The sequence below is a fragment of the Gouania willdenowi genome, chromosome 8 (genome assembly GCF_900634775.1).
Source record: "Gouania willdenowi chromosome 8, fGouWil2.1, whole genome shotgun sequence".
Lineage (NCBI taxonomy): Eukaryota > Metazoa > Chordata > Actinopteri > Blenniiformes > Gobiesocidae > Gouania > Gouania willdenowi.
The window spans coordinates 16,819,867-16,843,084 of NC_041051.1; the positions used below are offsets into that span (position 1 = coordinate 16,819,867).

General features: G+C 39.5%; 1 protein-coding gene across 1 annotated transcript in view; it reads left to right on the plus strand.

Annotated features, from left to right (window-relative positions):
* The window catches only part of sdk2a (sidekick cell adhesion molecule 2a), a 123,949-nt gene that overhangs the window by 52,900 nt on the left and 47,831 nt on the right, over positions 1-23,218 (plus strand). The window contains 4 exon segments of the mRNA XM_028455098.1: positions 15,175-15,337; positions 16,604-16,710; positions 17,271-17,418; positions 19,918-20,051. Of these exon segments, the coding sequence (XP_028310899.1) occupies positions 15,175-15,337; positions 16,604-16,710; positions 17,271-17,418; positions 19,918-20,051 (552 nt within the window).

A 23,218-nucleotide genomic window follows, 5' to 3' on the forward strand; every position in this document is an offset into this window, starting at 1 on the left:
GATTAATCGTGAGGCGGTTAAAAATCGATTCAAAGGTGTCACGGTTCACATCGGTACTCTGAAATTGAAATTTGAAATTCAGGACGCACCACCGTGTTTTAAATCAGATGTGTGGAAGCATTTTGGCTTCCCCAAGACAAAAAGAAAGAAGTGAGAAAGAAAGAACATGTGAAATCCAAGGTAAGAGGATCTCAGAGAGGAAAAGGTGAAACAAGAGAGAGAGAATGAAAACCATAGTTTGTTTATTTATATTATTTATTTGATATGGGATTTGTTTTAAAGTCCAATTGTTAAGGCACAAATTACATTTTCAGTTACACTTTCATAAAGAAAAGGAACTATTATGCAGTTTTGCATAGTTTACTGTAGAGCCAGAATTTAAATGAAGAAACTTCTTATTCATTTGTACTTTTTCTTCATTTCATTCAGGATTTTGTTTTAATTAAATTGAATTGTTTTGCATTGTTTATCAAGGGATTCTTTTGACAATGAAAGATAAAAGAAAATAATACAGTATTTTTTTTTTTTTTGAAGAAAAAAAAACAATATTCATTTGTCTACAGTCTCATTTTGTAAAATAAATCATGAGAGAATTGTATCGTGAACCCAGTATCGTGAATCAAATCGTATCGGGAGTTGAGTGAATCGTTACATCCCTAGTGGGAACGGTCATCATCCTAATCATCCTAACCATACTTATAGTATATAGTATACTGTATACTCATTGAGTTTGTAGTGCAGACTCAGTTTGAAATGTTCACTTATTGCATTGTGGGATATGGAGTCACAGACACATTGTGGGGTGTGGAGTCGCAGAGACGGGTTCACCAAAGTGTTTTTTGTTCATTCTGATATCAAAGTAGAACAAAAATGGAGCTAAGTGAATCATTGAACAAAAACAAGAAATTACAGTAAAAATGAAATAGAAACACTTCTATGCATCTGTTTATGGGACTCTACATCCCACAATGCAAATATATGAACAGACTGTTTACTGGAGACGAAAACAAACTTTCAAGGCACAATTTCAACCTTTTTTTCTTTCTTCTTGAAGTAAATGATATTTAATTCATTGATTTATGAGGCATACACTACGCTATGTTTTTATCTAATAAAATGTTTTTCGGTGGTAGCAGCTTTAAGACAGGTAGAATTGTGAGCTGCTTGTTATTATCATGAGGTGATCGTGTTTCATATACAGTACAGTATATATGATGATGTTAATCTAGTTTAACTGAACATTTGAACCAACCTGGCAAATTGTTATGAACTTCCATCCTCACACTTGAAGCTAAAACACCCATTCTTGTATCATTTGAGGTAAGTCTAAAAAATCCGCCTGATGAATATGCATTTTTATCACTCTCTCTCTCTCTCGCATAATTTTTAGTATTGGCGTCAAACATTATTATGCTCTCCCAGGTTTCAACAACTCATGTTTCTCACTCCAAAACATGTTAAAGGATCTCAAGGAGAGAGAAAAACAATCCCCGACTGAGCGGTGTTTTTTTTTTGTTGTTGTTGCTTTGTTCGACTTTCTGCTCCTCACTCAAAGCCTGTGCTGCATCTGATAATTGGGATGAGCAATGTGGTGTGAAGCCATGTAAGAAGCAGCCAAACGCTGCCATTAGCATAATGTCAGAGTGCTTACATATTTGTCTGCCTGCTGGCATAGTGCTGGCTGTCTGTCTTCACACGGCGCCACAGAATTGTGTTTCCCCCCTCTGTCTTCTCTCCGTCTTGGGGATTCATGTGAACTTCAGAGGAGGGAATTAGAAGAAAAGACTGAGCAAATACCTCTGAGGTCACAAACAAGGCCTGGAAGGTGGCGGCTGACTGTGAGCTTCCTAACAAAGGAGGTGATTTTCCAGGTGATGGGGTATAGCTGTCACTGCATCACCAGCAAAGACGTGTTGCTCTAACATGGATAATGGAAGAAAATAGTGGTAAGATGGGCTTCCTTTAATATGGCTGAGAGCTGCAGAAATCCGCTGCCAGCTCACACACTCTCTAACAGGAACTTCCTGCTTTCAAAGGTGATGGCCCTGCTACTCTCATCACATCCATAAAAATTTGAGAAAATAGGAGGAGGAGGGGGGGGCGGAAACACACAAAACACCTCACTACCTCCACCGCTTTAATCACAATCCATTTCCATCTGAGATCTCACATTTGATCAAGTGTAACCTGTTGTTAGTGTGTGAAACTCCCTGGAAATCAGTCTTTGAGTAAATAAGGCTTTCGCACCGAAAATAAGGTTTTTCTCTTCCGTTAAAAACACGTTTTTTTTTTTTTTTTTTTTTTTTTTCACCTGGGCCTTGTGAACGGAAGGAAAGGCAGACGGACAGACATAACAGACAGGACAGACAGCAGGACATTTTAATGTAATGCAGGAGAGATAATAATTCTTTTCTCTGTCACTTGTTTTTTTTTGTTTGTTCCATTTGCGTTTACTGCCACTCACTCTGCATCTATGCACTCTGCCACACCGATAGGAATCACAATCACCAGCTATTCTACTCTCATATATTATAATGGCAGGCGGCGTGATACCACGCACTTGGCATAACACTATTAGCATGCCGGCAGTATCGCTCCCATTCAGTGGTTCAAAAGGATCGCTTGTGAGGAGAGAAAGCACGTACGGCGTCACGGCGCGTTGAATCGTTTTTCATTTTGCCTGATAATATTCCGCCGCCTATCTTTCTCTTTAACACACCCAGTCACCTCGACACCCAGGTTAGTATTTTCACAAACGCTGGCATGCACGGGGCACACAGTGGCGAAGTCTACAGAAGGAGCGAGGAACACACAGGTTTTCCATCGTGTCAGGAGAAAACATGAGTACAACTCTATCTATATGTTAATGGCTGTTCGGGAAAGATCCAGATTCAGTTTGGTGCATCGAGTAATTAAGGAGAGTCTGTCTAATAGCTCCGGCTCCTCACTGGTCCCAGGACGGACCGGCAACGCAGCGTTGCAGGTGCATCTGATTATCTTCATCTCCATGTGTGTGAAATAATGTTTCCCCCACCATACCATCGTCTAATTAGGATCTAATTATCCAGCCTAGTGTAAACAATCTCAGCAGATGGCATTACGCACAGTATTAACTCTAATGACCCAGGGCCCTGTGGAATTCACATTTCACTGCATTTGTTTATTTTATTTATTTATGCCGTTAGGCTTTGCCCTACTTTCTAAATTCACCGAGGCCTATTTCCAAACCTTCCCATGCCTTGAGATAAAACTGGTCGCCTCCTCCCACAGATGTAGTATTTACTCCTTTATCTCTCACTTATCCCCATTTATCTGTTTTTGTGTTGCCTACTCTAATTAACACACAAAGATCAAGTTAAAACCACTGCAGATTTCCCCACATCCACCTCCTCCTGCTCCTCCTGTCACAATCTGTGTTTTCCCCAAGTGAAAAGAACAAAAAAGGGAAGTCAGAGAAAGACGTGCCGTGTGATCCGGCTCACAAAAATCTTGCTTTTTTTTGTTATATTCCACATTGAAGAACCTGTCTGTCACACCTGGGAAATAATACTGTGGTAAGCATTACTTAGAGTGGAAAGCTAGGATTATGTCCCAATGTGTTCCACCCATGAGAGCCCTTCAAACATCACTTTATTTTTTAAGACAAAACTATTTTATATGTTTTGTCCTAAGGAAGGAGGAAATTGCCTCGAGCCTGGCTTGCATTTCAAAGTGGATACAGCACCAATCTGCTTCCAAAAACATATTGTGATTTCACTGCTACGTTACATAATTTAGTGTAAGCATTCGCAAAAGCATGTGTGTCCCTAGATCAGATGTGGGCAAGCTTTATCACAGTGGGGGCCACAATGAGTTCGAGGTCCACGTTATTAACATTCATGTCACAAATTAGAACCATGACCAATCAGCATAACACAGAGAAGAGAAAACAGCTTCAGACTGATCGTTTTTGTTGTTTGGTATAGTTTTTTGTTGCGTTGTGGGTTTTTAGAGGTGTTTTGTGAATTGTTATTCTCGTTTTGTGTGTTTTTGGTCATTTTGTGAATTATTTTCATTATTTGTGTCCTTGGAGTTATTTTGTGTATTGTTGTTCTCATTTTGTTTGTTTTTGGAGTCAATTTGTGAATTATTTTCATTATTTTTGCGTCTTTAGATTTATTTTGTGTATTGTTGTTCTCATTTTGTTTGTTTTTGGAGTCCTTTTGTGTAATTCCGTTGTAATTTTTTGTGTCTATGAAGTTATTTTGTATATTTTTTTCATTTTGTATGTTTTAGGAGTCATTTTCTGTATTTCCATTGCAATTTTGTGTGTTTTTAGAGTCACATTACAATTTTTTGGTGTTTTGTTTGTCACATTGTCACATTGTGTAGTTTTGTTTTGTGTCATGAGCTGTTTGAATATTTTTTGTTGTTGTTTTGTACATATTTTTTTTTTTACTTTTAATTTGTATACAATTGTATTTGTTTTGTGTGTTATTGGAGTAATTTTGTATCTTTTTGTTGTCAATTTAATCGTTTTTCTGTATTAGCTTCTGTTTTTTGAAGTCATTTTGTGTTTTCTTCCTTTTTTTTGTTGTTGCTGTTGTTTTGTGTGTTCATGGATTAAATAGACCAAAGACCACCTGCATCCCCCGGACCACCAGTTGCCTATATCTACCCGAGATGATTAAATACATAACTTTGTCTCAATCCTCGCTGCTCAGTGGACGTAGCTGAGTTTTTAAAGACTTTGGTGCTGCGGAGTGTGTGTGTGTAACGGTGACTTGGGGTGTGTGAGGTGTCATTAGTTGACACCAGGCCTCGTTCCTGCCAAAAGCAGGAGTAGCTAAATAGACTCCTGGATATCACAGACACGTCTGTCCTCATGCCATTCAACATATTCTATGGACTTGGGAGCTGTAAATGAGAGAGTGGGGCTGTGGCTGAGTAAGCGTTGAATAAGGAGTCGTGAGTTCAGAGAAAAGGGACATGGCGAGTTAAAGTGTGTGAGAGAGAGTCGACAACTGATGAGAGAGCAAAGGGAGAGGGTAAAAAAAAAAATAAAAAAAAATACTCCACTGGATAAGATCAAGGGAGTTAAGGAAGAGAGAGTGCCACAACACAACGAGAGATAAATGCTATTGTAGTGAAGGAGAGAGGGAAAAGAAAAGAAAGTGCAGACGGAAGGGGAAAAAAAAAGAAGAAGGAATCAAAACGAGGCAGATAGTCGGAGCATGGCAGAGGTAGGAGAAGGCACTCAGAGGAGCAGTGAGGCAGACCGGGAAGAATTCCAAACAGAAAAAGGGGAGTGTGCTCGTAGTTGTGTGTGCGAATTTGTCAGCCCTGCTGGGTGGAGTGTGTGTCCAGATAATTCAATCTGCTGCCCATTGACTGGCCTCCCGCTCCGTCTTCACTCCTAATTAAATCTCCATTTGTTGGCTGGATTCTGCTGCTTCTAATTGTATTCCTGTAGTCTCATTTAGACTCACTGGCAACACCTAAACACACACACACACACACAAGCCCTGCAGCGAGTGGGATCCCAGACACGTCATCGCGGTACATTACACCTCAATTAATCACATCAATTACACATCAATTAACCCGCAGCAATCCACTAAACACAGCTGGGACGCAGAAGGTAATTCATTTGCAGCGACCCGGGGACTTTTTCATCAACATCAAAGCAGACGGCGAATCAAAAAGAAGAAACGCAACAACTTTAAATGTAAATCCACACTTTTTTTTTTTTTTTTTTCGAAGCGGCGAGCGTGTCTGTATCTGAGCTTTTAAAGGCCTGCTGTGAAAGTCTGTATCACCACAACATGGATACTAAAGAATTTTATTAGATGCTGTCACCCTGAATGGTGGACGGACATGATTTAGTGGCCATAAATACAAGGGACCAAGGTGCAGGGAGACGTCAAGCTCTGATGGAACACCACGGGATTTATACACAACATGCAGATGGTGATCCATAGGCAATTTCTCTCAATGAATAAAGGAGCACATGTATAGCTCTTCATCTTCACTCGCAGGTTTTTGCAGGCTCCTCCTGCGACAGGTGGCCTCACCTTGGCGCCTCGTGTTGGAGGACGTTCCTTTTCTCACCCCGTTTCCACACCCCTTCTCCATCTTTCTTTGTTTTTTTTTTTTTGTATCCCCATGTCCACCGTGTCTCTCACCATCTGTTTCTCCTTCACTCCTTTTGCGCCTGTCTTTTTTTTATTCGCCCTCTGTCTTAATGCCTTTTTCTTTGTCCGTCTGCGTTTTGGCTCACCACAGTGATAGAGTGTAAATTGGTGAAGTACCTGCTGTCACAGTGACAGCAGCTTGTGATCAGCCTGACCTTCAGAGCAAACTGTGCTTTCCCTGGGGTGGGGGGGTGGGTTTGTATTTTGTGTGGTTGTGTGTACTACTAATGTGTGTGTGTGTGTTTTTTTTTTTTTTTGTAGGTTCATGTATTGATCTTTTACGTGCCTATCCAAGTGTGTGTGTGGATCGTTGGCCTCATGTATTCATAAGGGAGGAGTTTCATCAGCATTAAAGATGCTTTTAACATCCCTCCTCAGCCCTCAGCCTTTCTCCGAGCCATTACTAGGCCAAGGTCACTGCCATGACAGTTACCTAACCCCCATCAGAGAGGGTAACCATGACCCATCTTACATGTTAAAGTCCAATTTAAAAAGCCACATGGCATCTTTAAATTTTGCAGGGTGACATGCTGCACCATGAGCTAAAACGGAGGCGGCTGATAGCAAAGAGAAGTTGTGTCTGTGTGCGTGTGCGTGCGTGCATGCGTGCATGCGTGCGTGTGTGTGTGTGTGTTACAAACCAAAACAAGCAGTGGTGAAAAAAAAAAAATAGATATCAACGTAGAGTTGGTGAGTAATGGGAAAAGAGTAGGAGGGGGTAATAAGACTTCCAAATGTTTAAAAAGCAGGGACTTCTGCTTTGGGATAAAACGTGGGCCCTGAAGAGCTCCCTGCTGCTGCAGTGCCAACAGGGACAGGAGGTGAGACACTATATAAGGATGGAGAAAAAAAGACAAACGTGAACACTGTCTGATTGCACGCCAGCATGGTGCAATAGAAAGCACAATAGGTTTTAGCTCATAAAGCTGCCCTGGTGGTGCCTGTGTCTTTGTCTTACACCCATTAAAATTCTGTGTTTGCAGCAGGAGATCCAAATGGAGTCATGCCACCATTCAACCTCGGCTGTCAGGTTAGAATATCTGAGCTGAATGGGTCATGGTGATGCAGATTTACACTTGGGTGTAGCTAAGAAGCAGCCATATTTTAAAAAATCCATCTGGTTTACCCTGTGCCAGTTCTTGGTTTTTTCCAAATCTGTCCAACTTGGGACGGCTTTTATCTCTGGTTCTACTGCTGCAGAAATAATCCTAATCTTGCTGAAGTGCCCTCTAGCTTTCCATCTGGAAGCCTGCAGCCAGGCCTGCCACTTAAAAATGGTAAACTGATCTATTATATTATTTCCATGTGGTGAGAGGAGGAGCGCTCATAAAACCATGTCTAGTCCATGTGGCAGCGTTCAGGGGCTGGACAGAACAAATACAATACTAGCTTAAACTGCTATACGTTTAGGGTTTTCAAAGGTCATTAGTCATGTAGGAAAGTAAAGCATCCGATGTTAAGATTTTGTTTTCCACTAATGAAACAGTTAACCCTTCATTTATCAGTTAGTTTAACATGATGTGCACATTTTAGTGTGATTGTTGTGGCTCCTATCATTTTTGCCTTGGAAGCTTACAAAGATGTTTTTGTTTTATAATCAACAACTACCAGAACATGAAAAAATAATTGAATACATATTTTAGTATTTTTCATGGCATTTTAGCTGAATATGAAGAAAATGGCTTCAATAAGAAATGATGTCGGGCGACCGTGGCTCAGGTGGTAGTGGGTCGTCTTGTGATCGAGAGGTTGGGGGTTCGATCCCAGTACCTGACTATGTGTCAAAGTGTCCTTGGGCAAGACACTGAACCCTAAGTTGCTCCCAGTGGTCGACTAGCGCCTTGCATGGCAGTCCTGTCCCACTGGTGTGTGAATGTGAGAGTGATTGGGTGAATGAGCTGATATGTAAAGCGCTTTGAGACTGCTTCAGTGTGGTGATAAAGCGCTATATAAAATCAAGTCTATTTACCATTTACCATGAAGAAGATTATAAAACGACTAGGAAAGATACATTAAATTGATTAACAGAATGTGTTTACAAGATTACAATTTGATGTTGCAGACACATCTATACAAATTGAGCAAATAGGGTTATTATGGGACTTGCTCAACAACCAGTGAGGGCCCAGGCTGGATTCGAACCAGTGACCCTCCAATTGTGCCACCACCAGCATTTTTTTTTTTCTGTTTTCCTTACATTTTGGCTTTGGATGTGAAGAAAATGGTATTGAAAAGAGCTGACAAAGATTTTTGCTTTTTTGATACATAATAAAACTTCTAAAACCAATAAAGACTGATACTTTCCACCCAATTTCAAAGTTAAAAATGAATCTTTCCTCAAAATGTTCTTTATAAGAATCCGTGTACCCTTCGTTCTTTGGTTATTCCGTTTTAAAACCAAATCAAAATAACAAATAAACAGTGTGGTTATTTTGTTTTACTGACTTAAAACCAAAACAGAAATACAGAAACATCAAAAACCAGACAGGCAGCGTTTTTTTGTTTTAAAATTAAATCTTGCTCTGTTTGTGAGATATTTGGATATTTAAGGGAAACTAGGACGAGAGCTTCATGTTTTTATCTCACTGCACACAGTGGACACACAGACGGACTTTTACTCCGGGACAAAAAAGGAGCAATAGGTCACATTACTGGTGAATTAAAACGTTATTAATACATTAATAAATCAAAACAAAAAAATGGATGTTATGTAAAACATTCACATCATATATGATTTAAGAAAACAGAGGTGGTGTAATGAATCTACTTGTGCTCCTTGTTTCTTGTGATCAACTTCTGTGTGTGTGACGGCTGCTGTTAGTGGCTAGCCGTATTATAACATGCAAAAGAATCAAAAGCTGTTTAAAAAGTGTCAAATCATAGAAGTTCTAACATCTATTGTTCTTCACACCAGCCTCACAGTCGATAGTCCGTCACCTGGTTATTTGGACACTATTTGGACCGTAACACTGTTGAGATTGCCTACACACCATAAAACAAAACTACAACGTGTGCAGCTTTTTACGAGCTAAAACATCCACAGACTGTATGAAAACAGGAGCAGGACCAGAAAACTGCTGAAATAAATCCTAAACAATCCTATTGTGTGAGGAGACCTGGTGCAGGACCTGTGGAGGGACTTAAGAACTGGCTCTAATTACCCCGTAAATATTTAAATATCACACAAACAGAACAAGATTGAATTTTTAAAACAGAAAAACGCTGCTTATCTGGTTTTTGATTTTTCTGTTTTGTTTTTAATATAAGTCAGTAAAACAAAATTACCACACTGTTCATTTGTTATTTTAATTTGGTTTTCAAACGGAATAACCAAAGAAGGAAGGGTACATGGATTTATGAGAATGAAAAAGGTGATTATATTAGAATCTATGACTTAGAATGATTTTTTTCACTTACTGTACATACTTTTGTTGTTTTTAATATATTTTTGTCATTTATTTTATTCACACCAATGATTCAGCACACAAAATAGCACTGAACGTATTGATAAAAGTCAAACAAAACAGAATGTTTTAGTTCTGGGGATCCCCATCAATGCAGCACCTCCTGTGTCCAACAACCTCAGTCTATGAATGTCTGGAATGAAAGATAAAGTATATGGAAGAGAATTGTGAATCTGTGAGAATCATAATTTAAGGTCTAATAGCTGTTGGCAATCACTGAAGTTTAGCCATAAGTTAGTCTATTCTGGAGAATAGACAGAATATTATTATATTATATTATTTCAGTTTATTTGGGTTTTATTTTAATTCAATATTGACTTTTTCTCTTTCCCCATGGCTGTGTTAGTTCTGCAAATATGCTAAAAGTTTAACAAGTACCATAAATCACAATTGATCAGGGATTCACAGTTTGGTTTTGTTTCTATTAAAGGTAGAAATGACTGTAATCAGTAAAACAGGGCCTCAGATGATTAACATGTGTGTAGTTTTTCCATGTGTGGGTCCCTAATGGCAGCTTGTTGAGTGCACATAGCCACCGAACGTGCTGGAGTGTGATCGTCAGGCTGAGTGCGCTCATGCTGCTTTGTAATTGTGTTTTTTGGTAAAGGTGTGTGTGTGTGTAGTTCAAATACGTTTACTATGAGATGGAATTTCACCAAAGCTACTACTCAGGCAGCTTGTGTCTGTGGGGAAAACAGAGCTAGTGCTCCCATTTGGACTCAGGTAGCGATCAGTTTCAAGTGCCTGTTAGCTTTGAGAGTGTTCGTTTTTCATAGTTCAGTGGGGGGGGGAGAACAGGTTAGCGAGGTGCTGAACTTTAGTTTTCAACTGATAGAAAGATGCTGTTACTCACGTTTGGCTTCTAGAGCTGGAGGCCTCAGGGTGTACCCAATTTTCTGAGTCTGCGATTCAAAGCAACTGGAGACAAACATTTGTATCCATTAAATCTTCAAAGGCAAAAGACGTGTACGGAATTGACACTCATTTTCTAAAAACACACAAGGACACACTGGCGTTCGATAAATGTATTAACCAGTGAGGAAGTTGTTCCAATCGTCCTGAAAGGTGGCTACTTAGTGTCTCAACAATTTTTAAATCTGGAGACAAGACTCTTATATCAAATTATTGCCCCATCAGCATACTACCAGTAGTGTCCAAAGTGGCTGAAAAGTGGGTAGCCAAGCTGCTCAACCAACATCTTAGTCAAGGCCACTCCCCCCTGCACCCCATGCAGTTTGGCTTCCGCCAGTACCACTTCACAGAAACAGCCAATTTTGTCTTTGTCGAAACTGTTTGATCAAATCCATGCTTGACAAAAGCACCTGTGTTGAAGCAGTCTTTTTAGATTTGAAGAAGACATATGACACAGTCGACCATCAAGCCCTTCTTTATAAATTGACTTACTTTAACATGGCCGAGGACACTCTTGCTTGGTTTACATCTTACTTGTCTGATAGAAGACAGTGTGTGAGTGTGGGTGGCAGAGTGTCATCATTTCTAGAGGTCCCACAAGGTTCTGTATTAGGACCTATACTTTTTTCTGCCAAATGTTTGTCAAAATGTCCACTTTCAAATGTATGTAGATGATGCTGTAATTTTTACTCCTGCTAAAACAACTGAGGGACTGAGGAGGCATCATCTACCCTCACAGCAGCCCTGGTAGACATACAGCAGTGGCTCACCAACTCATCCTCACTATTAAATAAAAAGAAAACTGTGTTAATGATGTTCACAAAAAAAAAAAAAAAAATCTATTAAACTGGTCCAATGTGTTCCTTGGAGACACTGAGCTTGACCTTGTTGAGGAGTTCAAGTATATCTGGATTCAACACTCTCCTTAAAAAAACACATAAAAGTCGCTGCTAATACAATAAAGTTCAATTTACAGAACCTCAAACAAAGCAGGCCATTTATGACAGTAAATTCAGCAAAGTTGTTTTTACAGTCAATGATATTTTCACACATAGATTTTTCACATAGAAATCATCTTCAAAAAGTCCCTAAAATTTCTGGTTCAAAAGCCTTGGTCATATCATCTCTGCAATATCCTGGAAAAATATAAAATACTCAATTTTAAAGAAATGTTGCCTTGTTTACAAAGCACTTCATGGTCTCGCCCCGCCCCCACTCTCTAACTACATTAAACCTAAACCGGTGAGGGGTCTCTGCACCAAAGCCTCCTCCAGAGGAGATGTGGAGATCCCACATGTTCTCAACCTTTTCAGCTTGCGACCCCCAAAATAAAGGTTCCAGAGATCAGGGATCCCCACTGTACCTGAAGGTGGTTGAACACAGACATGAAGATTGATGGACAGTCATGTGGAGACAGGGCCATCTATAAGGGGAAATAAAGGGTAGAGCTTTTTGGGGCCCATCCTTAAAGTCAGCAAAATGATGGTCCGTTGTTTTATGAATAATTTATTTATTGATCTGAATATTATCCACTGTTATCCAGGAACTTTATTATTATTTGTGCCATAGTCTTAAAGATGTAAGTAATTGTTTTAATCAGAAATAGAATGGGTTCAAAATGACCAAAAATGGTGGGAAAGGTGATGAAAAGGGATTTAAAAAAACACAGAAATTGGTTCAAAGTTGCAAATTAGAGTGGCCAAACAGACAGAAAGAGTGGTGAAAAGGGTTCAAAGTGTCAATATTAGAACAATTAATTTAAACTGGCAAATAATGGGCATGACAAACCAGGAATGTGGTTAAATTGGCAAAAAATAAAGCATAAAATATATTGAAGAGAGGTTAAAAGTGACACTAATGGCTCAACATATACGATATTAAGTTGGAAATTTCTTAAAAGTGGAAAAATGGCACATCGAAATTTGATGAAGTGGCAGAAATGGGAGTAATGTTGTAAAATGCAATAGGTTAAAATAGGTTAAAATATGGCAAGTTTGGTGTAGTTGTAGGAAAAAGGTAACAATAAGCAGAACGGGCTCATATTGTTCAAAAAAATATTCTTAGTTTCTTGAAGGCATCTGGCGACCCCCTTCAGTGTCTCGCAACCCCAAGGTTGAGAACCCCTGCTGTAGACGAATGCATAGAAGTGTGTTTACTTCATTATTATGGTGGTTTTCTGTGGGTGTCCTCAAAAACTCCGTTATAGTGACTTCCCGACACATTTCTGGTGTTTTCACGGACTGAAAGGCAAAACAATGACTGGTTTTTATTTATTTACACGGAAAAATCAGAATCCAGCCGAGATTTAATGTCTCGCAGAGTGAAGTAAAACTAGTACAGAAATGGTGTAATGTGAAACACTGTCCTCCTTGTCTGGCAAAGAAACAGTAAGAATAAAGGAAAGACACTTTTGAAACTTTTCCGAAAATGTCAGTAAAAAAGTTTTTAGGGTGGAGATGAAAACTAACTTTCCAATTGCAATTTCAATCTTTTGCATCTTTTGTTTAAAGCAAATTATGTTGGATTTATTGATCTATGAGGCCTACACTATGCCTTTACATTAAAGACTAACTAGTCTTTTACTATGGTCTACTGCCGGTGGTCATTCATATACATTAATGTATATAAGTCCCTCCTTTGTTCTATAGACCCCTATACAAATGGAAACGATCGCCGACTGCACCCAGCCAATAGGCTTCGACTTCCTGTTTTCGAGACTGTCAATCAAAGTGAATGCGGAACTGTGCACGGAAACAAGGCCGCGCGTCACAACAGCAAACAGTTAAATATGATTTTGGCTCTTACCTGACCCATAGACCTATATCAATGTGACCCAATGCGACCTTGTTATGTTCCGCAATGCGAGTGCAAAAAAGTAGAGGCGTGTCTTCTGGTAGATTGGGAGAGGCAGTGGGAGGAAGTGAGGCTGTTTAGGGCGGGACATCGAGACGTTTCTCAGAAACTCCGGATATCAGCTTTAAGTTACTGTTCAATAGACAATCAGTAATATTATTCAAATAAATATTCTGAGCCCTAAACTCCTGTAAACTCTCGACATTGGCTTTGGATTGATAAAAACACTCGAATATCAGTTCAAAATGTTAGGTATTTTTATGATAATGCATCTATTTTGTGAACAGTCAATTTGAAATAAATCAATTTCATTCTGTGATGCAAAAACGTGATGAGTTTTTTTTTTTTTTTTTTTTTCAGGGTTTTTTATCCAATTTGATTAAAAACAACTGTGCTGAAGGTTTTATTTTTTTCTTGCATAAAGCAGTACACATTTTGTATTTGATATAATAGGCACGAGAAGGAGTTGTTAGAAACCTGAATCATTTGAATGCTACAAATGGAAATGGCTGCAATTTCATATTAATGTTAATGTGTAAGGTAAATGTGCTGTTTATCGGGGTGTGTTTCTGTGAATGTAGAGTCTAGTTGTGCTTGGAACATTAAATGCACAGTCATTCTGTTATTTACAGTTTCAATCAGGTTCCATTGTGTGACTCTCCATCCTTGTTGGTGAGATTGCCCTCACTTTCACCCAGTTTTACTAAACTGTCCTTTGCGCTCACCGCCATAAATCTTGGCTTTGAACTAAGGCTACACAGAGCAAAGGAGGCTCCAGTAATCAGCCGTGAGACTGACTCAGCGAGTGTGGTCGATGTACAACCAGTTGTGCTCCGGGGCTTTGGAGGCTTACTGAAACTATTAATACAGACTTTAATTAGCGAGCCACAAACAGTGGCACAATGGGCTCAGTGCCGCCCCTAGCATGGCGAGACAGACAAATCGATAAGTCTGATCATGCCTTTTTTATCAGCTCAAATGAAAGCAGTCCGTCTCCTGGCTCAGCCCTGGACCTTACGTTTCACCTTAAAGGCTCCTGGTGGCTGCACGGCAGTGTGCAGCGTTGCGGATGAGGCCTGTATAATCTGGCTGCATTAGGGAACTATAAAGATAAATGAACAGAGGCACTGAGCATAACTCATCCTGTCAAAGAAGGGGGTTTAAGACTGGGAAACTTTGCGTTTTTTAAAGCAGCCTCTGCTACCCTCACCCCCCAGTGACTTCCTAGTTTATCACTCTCTCATCCTTTAACTTGCTGCTTCTTCTTTTTTTTTTTCTCTCCCTGTTTTTTTTTTTTTTTTTTCTTCCATCTGCTTTCTTACTGCTGCTGCATCGTCTCCTTTTCTCTCCCTCCCCCCTGATCGAGAGGTGTGTTCATTTACACTTCTTCTACTGCACAAATTGCTTCTCTACCTTTTCGCCAGCACATTTCAATTTGAAATAAAGAGTAAGCTGCTTTTGCTGTAACAAGTTTTTCCTTGCCGTTCTTTTTGGCAAGCATTTCTGTTGACCTTCAAGTTCCCAATCAGCGCAGAAGAAAAATGGAAATGCTTCCTCTGAGTCCTCTTCTTTTTTTTTTTTCGGTGAAAAAATTGCTGAAATTGTGTTGCGAGCATCCTCAGAGGAGTTACTGAATCACAGACTAACCACTGTTTTATCCACAACACCCCACTGAAAAATGGTCTTCTTCACTCTCTTTGTTTGCCAAAAGTCTCCTTTGCCTTTTGATAGTAAACTAAAATTTGTTTCCCGCTTCTTGTTTCTCCATCTAGTCGATGACGTTCCACCGTATTTCAAGATGGAGCCTCCTCAGAGCCAGGTACACCTGGAGGGAAACAAGCTGGTGCTGACGTGCATGGCTGAGGGAAGCTGGCCTCTTGAATTCAAATGGATCTACAATGGAAGCGAGCTTACACGCTTCTCCTTAGAGTACAGGTGAGGAACAGTTCATTTTAGCCTTCTTTTATACATATATACTGTATATATTAACCTTTTATAATCATTCTACCAAGTGCAGATATTCAGTAGCGTTTAATTGTAGCAAATAGAACAATTGCTTAATTTCATTCTTTTTTTTTTCTTCTTTTCTCTAATTGAAACATGACATCTTGTGTTCCGGGGATTATCAAATGTATTCTGATTCGTATCTCACGCTGTACTCAGCATTCATAGAAAGTGTGAGCAAAATTTCTCATTTCTGATGCTTTAACTTGTATTCAACTTCAGCAAAAAATGTATTTCACACAATAAACAGCTAAATATGAAGCTGACTAATTTTGGAGAGAGCAAGAATCGTGTCCCAGTGTTTGCGTCAGCTTGCCCATTGTGCATGCACAGTGTGTGCCAGCCATGACACCTGTGTACCGGTACATGCTGACAGGTCACACTTGTAGTCCACACTGAAAGTTATTCTCTATTCCGTTCTTGTTCTGTTTTTCTGAGCTCTGCTTACAGTCTTAGCAGCAACCCCTTCAACATGGACACACACTGTCAGGTGGCGTTGTCTGATTGCTATCACTTTATGTACACACACACACACACAAACGCACATACACATGCACAGTCCCTGCTGTGTATCCCGCACTCCCTCCATCTTTTTCCTCCCTCTCTCATCTTTCCTCAGCATTGGTTTTGTGCTCTCACGTGGCTTAGTCTCTAGGTCTGCCTTGCAGGCCAGCACGCTGCTTATTATTCTTCACCAGCCCTGATCAAAGAGGAGAACTGGAATCCATTTAATCAGACACCCCATTCCGTCCTCCTTCACCCCCCCAACCCCCAAATAGCAACGCGCCAGGGAGCGTGGTCAGGGCAGACGCCACACTCTTAAGTACTTGCTGCAAACCAATTAAAGGCGGCTAATGCTTCAGCGTTTTAGGTAGCATTTATGTACATCATTTAGCATGAATGGACATCAGGGCTCTACCCTTGGAGCATGTGCTTGTAGCAACATGTATTTATTTATAGCCAGACACTTGTGATCAGCACTAGTGAGGTACCAAATAACTCTTCAGGGATGCCCTTGTACATTCCCATTTTCTAAACGTGAAAACCTCATATTTAAGTTAAAGGCCATGTTTTGTTGTATTTTAGTTGTTCAGTTAAACAACTCATTGGATTTAGGATCTCTAATGTGGGTAATAAAAGTGCTGAGATAACAACTGTTGCTTTCTGTCATACTGATAATGACTAATTGTTCATAAGGTACTTGATCCCCTCCCTGGACCGATTGCACGCCGGCCACTACCGATGCATCGTCAGAAACCGCGTGGGCGCCTTAATGCAGTGCAGCACGGAGGTCCAGGTGGCTTGTAAGTGCATTTTATTTCCCTCTTTAAATTAGCATACAACTGCAGTCATAAATGCAGTTTTCTGTTGATTGCGAAGAAATATTTTGTTCAAAGTACTTAAGCTGCATAACCATTGATTATAGTAATACTTCTTGCCATTCCAATGTCTTCCCTTAAAGAGTAACTAAACCCCAAATCCACTTTATTCTGCTGAATACAAATGTATTTGGGTATGAAGTAGTGCTGTTTATTGATCCTGGTCCAACTCTCAACATTTTAGTCAAAGTTTTTCAATTTGGCATATTTAATTGTAAAATGTCAGAGTGACTGCCCTCTATGGGTTGAAACCCGGCTATTATAATTGATTTTTGCTATTGGATATAGCAGTGTTAGCCCTGCCCCTTTTATAAAAAAAACAGCACTTGTGGGCTCTAGTCATAAATGCAGTTTTTCATTGATTGTTAACAAATATTTTGTTCAAAATAGTTCAGCTGATTGTAGTAATACTTGTTGCCATTCCAATGTCTTCCTCTTAAGTATTCACTCCTTCTATTGACTTGCCTTGTTCCTTGTGTGTGTAGATATGGGTGGTTTTGTGGAGCTGGAAAGATCTCAAACAGTATCCCAGGGCGAGGGTGCTCTCATCCATGCCCCTCAGATACACAGCTTCCCCAGGCCTCAGATCACATGGTTCAGAGATGGGCGAAAGATCCCCTCCAGCAGCCGAATGTAAGTCTGGATCCAACAGTTGCTGTACTTGTTTGACTTCTCATTTGGTGTATTATTCTGAGCTATTGATTATCTCTATATTTGAGTATTTCTACCCCTATATGCACATCATGAGGCTGAACAGAAAAGTAGACAAATTCAACGGTTGAATGTTGATGCTTGCCTTGTGTTGATCATTGTATCACCTCTCAGTGATAAAGCGGGTTATTATATTGCTTGAATGGACTCTGCAAACAAGATGATTGAGGGGTGGAGGTGGAACAGGCAGCGAGGGAACCAATTAGGTCCAATTGGACAAAAGGCTTCCACTGATGATCAGTTTGATTGACAGCACTCACCCTAGGGCGAACCTGCATGTCAGAGGGTGTAAGCAAGCGCAAACTGTGTGTGTGCTTGTGTGTGCACGGAAGTTTAGTGTCTGACTGTGTTTAGCATTTGAAGATTTTACAGCACGTCAGGTAGGTGTTATGCCTACTCATGGGCGTTTCCTGGGAGGAGGCACTAGAAGACAACTTTCTCATTGATTATTTATCAGGGGTCTCAAGCATGTCATGGGTGACATGTAAACTCTCCCTCAGAGTTCATGTCTGCATACGTATCCTCTGCCTGCAGGGCTTGAAAATCACCGAACAAGCACTGAGGGACAGTTATTGTACAGACGTTAAAAAAAATGTTTGACCAGCCCCTGAGCTGGTTTCCACAATGGCCACGGTTACATGATGTCTTTTTTTTCCGTTCGGAATTAGTTATTCTGTATTAAATTACTCGGAATTAATGTGTTCTGCTTCGTGTTTACATGGAAATATTAATTCCTAATTGAGGTGTACATGAAACACCGGTTTATTCAGCTTTACTTATAATTCCACTTTAGGTTTGGGGGTCGGGAAGGTTCTGATTGGACAGGGGGTGAACGTGACATATTCACACACAACAAACCTTTTATTTTTGGCTACAACATAGAAGACCACATAATAGGAACTATTAAAAAATATATATAAACATACTGTTTCACTTTCATCCGCGGCGCAGAAGAGAGGTAGCGCAGCGGTTAATGCAACAGCTGTTCTACCACCACTATACAGAACGTCGAGTGAAAAAAATGACTTCATAGTGATCCACACGTCATTGGTGAAACTCGATGTCTGTGTGTCCATGTGAATGTCCGCATGTTTATGTTTCCGTCTCGGCTCTAGTCTGGGCGTCCATCCTGGACTATGTCGTCACCAGCGTGTCATCGCGGCAAATTGCGCGTGCGCAGAACGAATGAACCGAAAGCGGACTTAAGTGTTTACAAGAAAGAGGAAATATTTAATTCAACATTCAATAATAAACCAGCCACTTAATTTTAATTTAAATTAATTCAGAATTAAATTTGCATTAGGAAATAAGTGTTTGCATGGTCAGTTTAAAGAGGAATTAACTTTTATTCTGAATTAAGAGGAATTAAAGTTCCCATGTAAACATGGCCTATGTCTACACTTATCAGATGGTGAAACAGTGAGACTTTGCTGTGTGACAATAGGAGGTGCTGACTGAACACTCTGCATTTACTGCCTTCTTTCCTGCTTTGTGTCAACCCACATTGGTATTCACAAGTGTGTGTGTGTGTGTGTGTCTGTGTGAGTGTGTGCTGGTATTTCCATATTTGCATACGGGTCTATTGGCTCAGAAAGGACCTCGGCTCCTAATTGTCCGACAGTGTGTCGTGTTTATCCTGCAGCTATCGGGCAGATGCTGGCAGACACAAAGAGCCTAATCAGACCTCATGCTTACCGTCAGCTCTTATTTCCACAAACCTTTATAGCAAAGGCTTAACTGACATTCAGCCATTATAATGGCTACTGGAACATAGCAATCAAGAAAATTAGAAATAAGAAATAAAAATTTGCTTGTGCGCTTTTGTTTTCCATTCACTTGTTTTCGGCGCAAAAATAATCAGCGGTGCACTGAATAGACTCACCGCAGAAAGGCTAAAGTCATTAGATTCTTTAGGATAATTTATTGTCACCCATTCATGTAAAGATTGAAAGAGTCAAACCTCCTCACACGGTCTTTGATTAGTAAGCCTCTCGGTTATGCAGTAATTGAATTACTTTGAACTCTTCTCTCAATTGCTGCTGAAAGTGTTTAAATAGATAGATGGAGGGTGGGTGGGTGTCTGAACTCCTCCTTTAGACACTGTGAAGTACTGGTAATAGAAGAGCTCATAAAGTTGTCTTTGTGTGGTTTGTTACAGAGTTAATTTATGTGTGTGTGTGTGCGTGTGTGCGTGCGTGAGAGAGAGAGTATTTGTGTGTTAGCTCACCCACATGATTTATTAACTGTGAGACACAACGACTCACTGCGTTAATGATTTGAGTGTGTGTGCTTATTAACGTGTGCACACAGGCATGCCCCGCTTCGGTGTTTGATGAGGACACATTAATCGAAAGCATCGACTTTTAAATATGTTTTCCCATGAATATGTAAAAAAAGTAAAGGTGTGTAATGTTCGCACAGCGCCATCACTCTGGACAACACGCTGGTCATCCTCTCCACCGTGGCCCCTGATGCAGGACGTTACTATGCCCAGGCTGTCAATGACAAGAATGGGGAAAACAAAACCAGTCAGCCTGTCTCACTGACTGTGGAGAGTAAGTACCCATGAAAACACACACAACGGTGCATGCATTGCACACACTTGCATTTAAGCAGCAAACCAGGCTATTCGCAATTAGAGGAACAACATATAAAAGTAGATTACTTGTGTAACCATTAAAAAATGCTATAGAAAGTAATCAGTGTTCATTTTAAACAGCAAATTTTGTTTAGTTTTGGTCAAAATGTAGTCATCAGGACTATTTCAGTTATAGTCAACTAAATTACATTAAGATTTTAGTTGACTTAATCTGTTACATGTGGTATGGACTAAAACAGTCTATTCTGTTATTCTTTTTTTTCTGAATCTAAGTTCCCCCTTTGTCAGACGACAACATTTTGCTCAGAATACTGAAAAAAATAACTGTACAGCATAATGATGAGTTAACACACATTTTATAGAAAGTATTTTTTTTTAAATAAGTGCAATTAAACAGTATTTAGTGCCTCCTGGACATATTTATGTCTATAGTTTGATATTATTATTATTATTATTATTATTATTATTATTATTATTATCTAAATATGTAAAAAATATTATAAAAGCCCATATTTGTAATGCTTTTTCACTTTCTCTCTCTCAAGTACCCCCTGTAGTGCCATCGCGTACCCCTAGGGCTACACATACCCCCCTTTGAGAAACACTGGACGAAAAAATAAAGCATAATATTCTATGTATTTTCATACTATTACATTTAGCAATCTGATATTGGATAGTATTAATGTTTGTGAATACACACAGACATATTTGATGTGATCAATGCATGAGACCATATGATCACATGAGTTCTGATTGGGTTTCGCTCTATGTGACAAAATGATAGTTTAGTCCTTATTAGTTGACGTAAATATCAATGCGTTTTGATGTAGTTTTTGTTCACGTCTCGTAACTCTGCATCATTCAATGCAAAACGTGTATCAGCGAGAAACAATAGGAAACAGGGAGAGCGCCCTCTATTGGAAATCCCTTTGACAAAACAATATCATATAAATATTATATATATCTACTTTTAAATCCTCATCACACTGGCACGTTGTGGTGCAGATTGAGCCCCAGCGGCCGCTCTGTGATTGGCTGGATGTACGGGCGCGTAAAGGGGACCTTCAGTTTAATATGGCCTCGCAAAACACAGATTTATGAAAATGACATGGAGCGAACTGGGCGTAAACACGCTCAGAGACACGGGATCAGGAGAGTGAGGCTCACTTATAAAAAGTCCCAAGTTCACCGCTACACATAAAGTTTGCCATTGATGGCACAAGCGGACATTTGGATCCATTAAAGTTGTCCAGTCACTTGGGTATACTTTATTTAATTCTACTGACGTCAACGGCAAAAAAGAAATATTTTAGCAACACCCCAGTTACACTGCTTTATTTTAAACCACTTTATTTTTCTTCTTTACAACAGAATGCACTGCTACTTTAGAATGTCATCACACAACATTCCGTGTTATTAGCATTGTCTGAAGAATTATTTTTTTATTTATTTATTTTTTTTTTCCTGCTTGCATTAGCAAAGGCTTATTTCGCTATGGCATCATCTCATCATATCTTCAATGCAGTGTTTGTAATTCAGGGCTTAAAATGCATGACACAGCAATCTGTGGGGAACAGATATCAATGATTATCAGCAAATATAACCTTGCAATCGACACAGTTGTATTTTGCATCTGCAATTCAATAAGGTTTTGAAGGCAGCAGTCGTGCATTGAAGCTATTCTTTGGAGGGAGGAAAAGAAGTGCAGTAGTGGGAGCATCTTAATCCTACCCTGGCATACAAATGAGACAGAGCTGACTTGGCTAATGCCCGAAGAAGAAGAAGCACATTTTAATGTTTTTTTTTTTTTACTTTATTCCCCAGAGTATGAAATGCACTACAGTTAAATTTGGTTTACAATTACTTTGAACAGTCTGATGGATGAAAAATTGGTGAGATTAGTAATTAAAATTTGTAGTGCAGGTCGCCACTTTAATTTGAGGATTACACACTTGAGGTGTTCTCAGATGTGGGAGTTTATAAATGGTATCGCATCAATTAGTTGTCTGCTCGTGCCATTTGGATGTGTGGTTGTTGGCAAACCCACAGCACACTCCTTTTTTTTTTATGTGCAAATAAGTGTAATTTTATTAATTAAACACAAAGCTGTTTAAAAAGCTTCGTGTGAAGAATCTAATGAGGAAAGTCACAAAAAAGCGCAGCAGGTGGACTCACGGATCCCTGTCTTCGCTTTTAAGTTTTCAAGTTTGAAATTTAATTAATGCAATGTTTGAATAACACCAATCTGTTCCACTTTTCATTATTTCTTCTCATTTAATGCAGATACAATAAGACCTCTAAGCTCCCGGCAGATTCTCAATTGTTCATCGGCTTCAGGGAATATTGATTCACTAAATTCTGCAATCTTACGTTTTACCCAAAAAAAAAAACGTCTGATCAAAAAAAAACTCTTTAAGGGCCTGTGCTCCTGCACTTCCATCAATAATTAGAGCTCATCTGCAGCTTTTAATTTGAAGGATCAAAAATAAACAGCTCTAACTGAATTTATCATCAAACTGCAGAATGAGTTGTTTTTGTTGCAAATACTTGTCAGTCAGATGCGGAACGGATTGGATTGTCTTCAGTTTGTTTTCCTCGCTGACCATATTCTGTGGCCACTGCTCAAAGGACAGACTGGAGCCTATTCCAGTTTACTCGCAGTAGATTTGGGCACACCATTGACTGGTTTATGTCCATCCCATAGAGCAGAGGTGGGCAACTCTATCACATCAGGGGCCACAAAAATGTGTTTGTTTGACGGAAGGGCCACATTATCATCATTCATGTCAGCATTTAGAAAAATGACAAATATCAATCATTAACACAGAAAAGAACAAAGTGTTTTTTATTGTCATTTTGTGTGTTTTTTCTACCATTCTGTGTATGTTTGTGGTTGTCTTGCTCATTATGTTTACATTTTTCTGTTGTTCTGATGAGTATTTTTCCTGTAAAATGTACATTTTTTTGGAGTTATAGTGTGCATTTCTGTTGTTTTTTTTTTGTGTATTTTCCCATAAAATGTATATTTTTTGGAGTCATATTGTGTATTTCTGTTGTCACTTTGCTTTTTTTGGAGTCAGTTTGTGTATTTCTGTTGTCGTTTTGCGTATTTTCCTGTAAAAT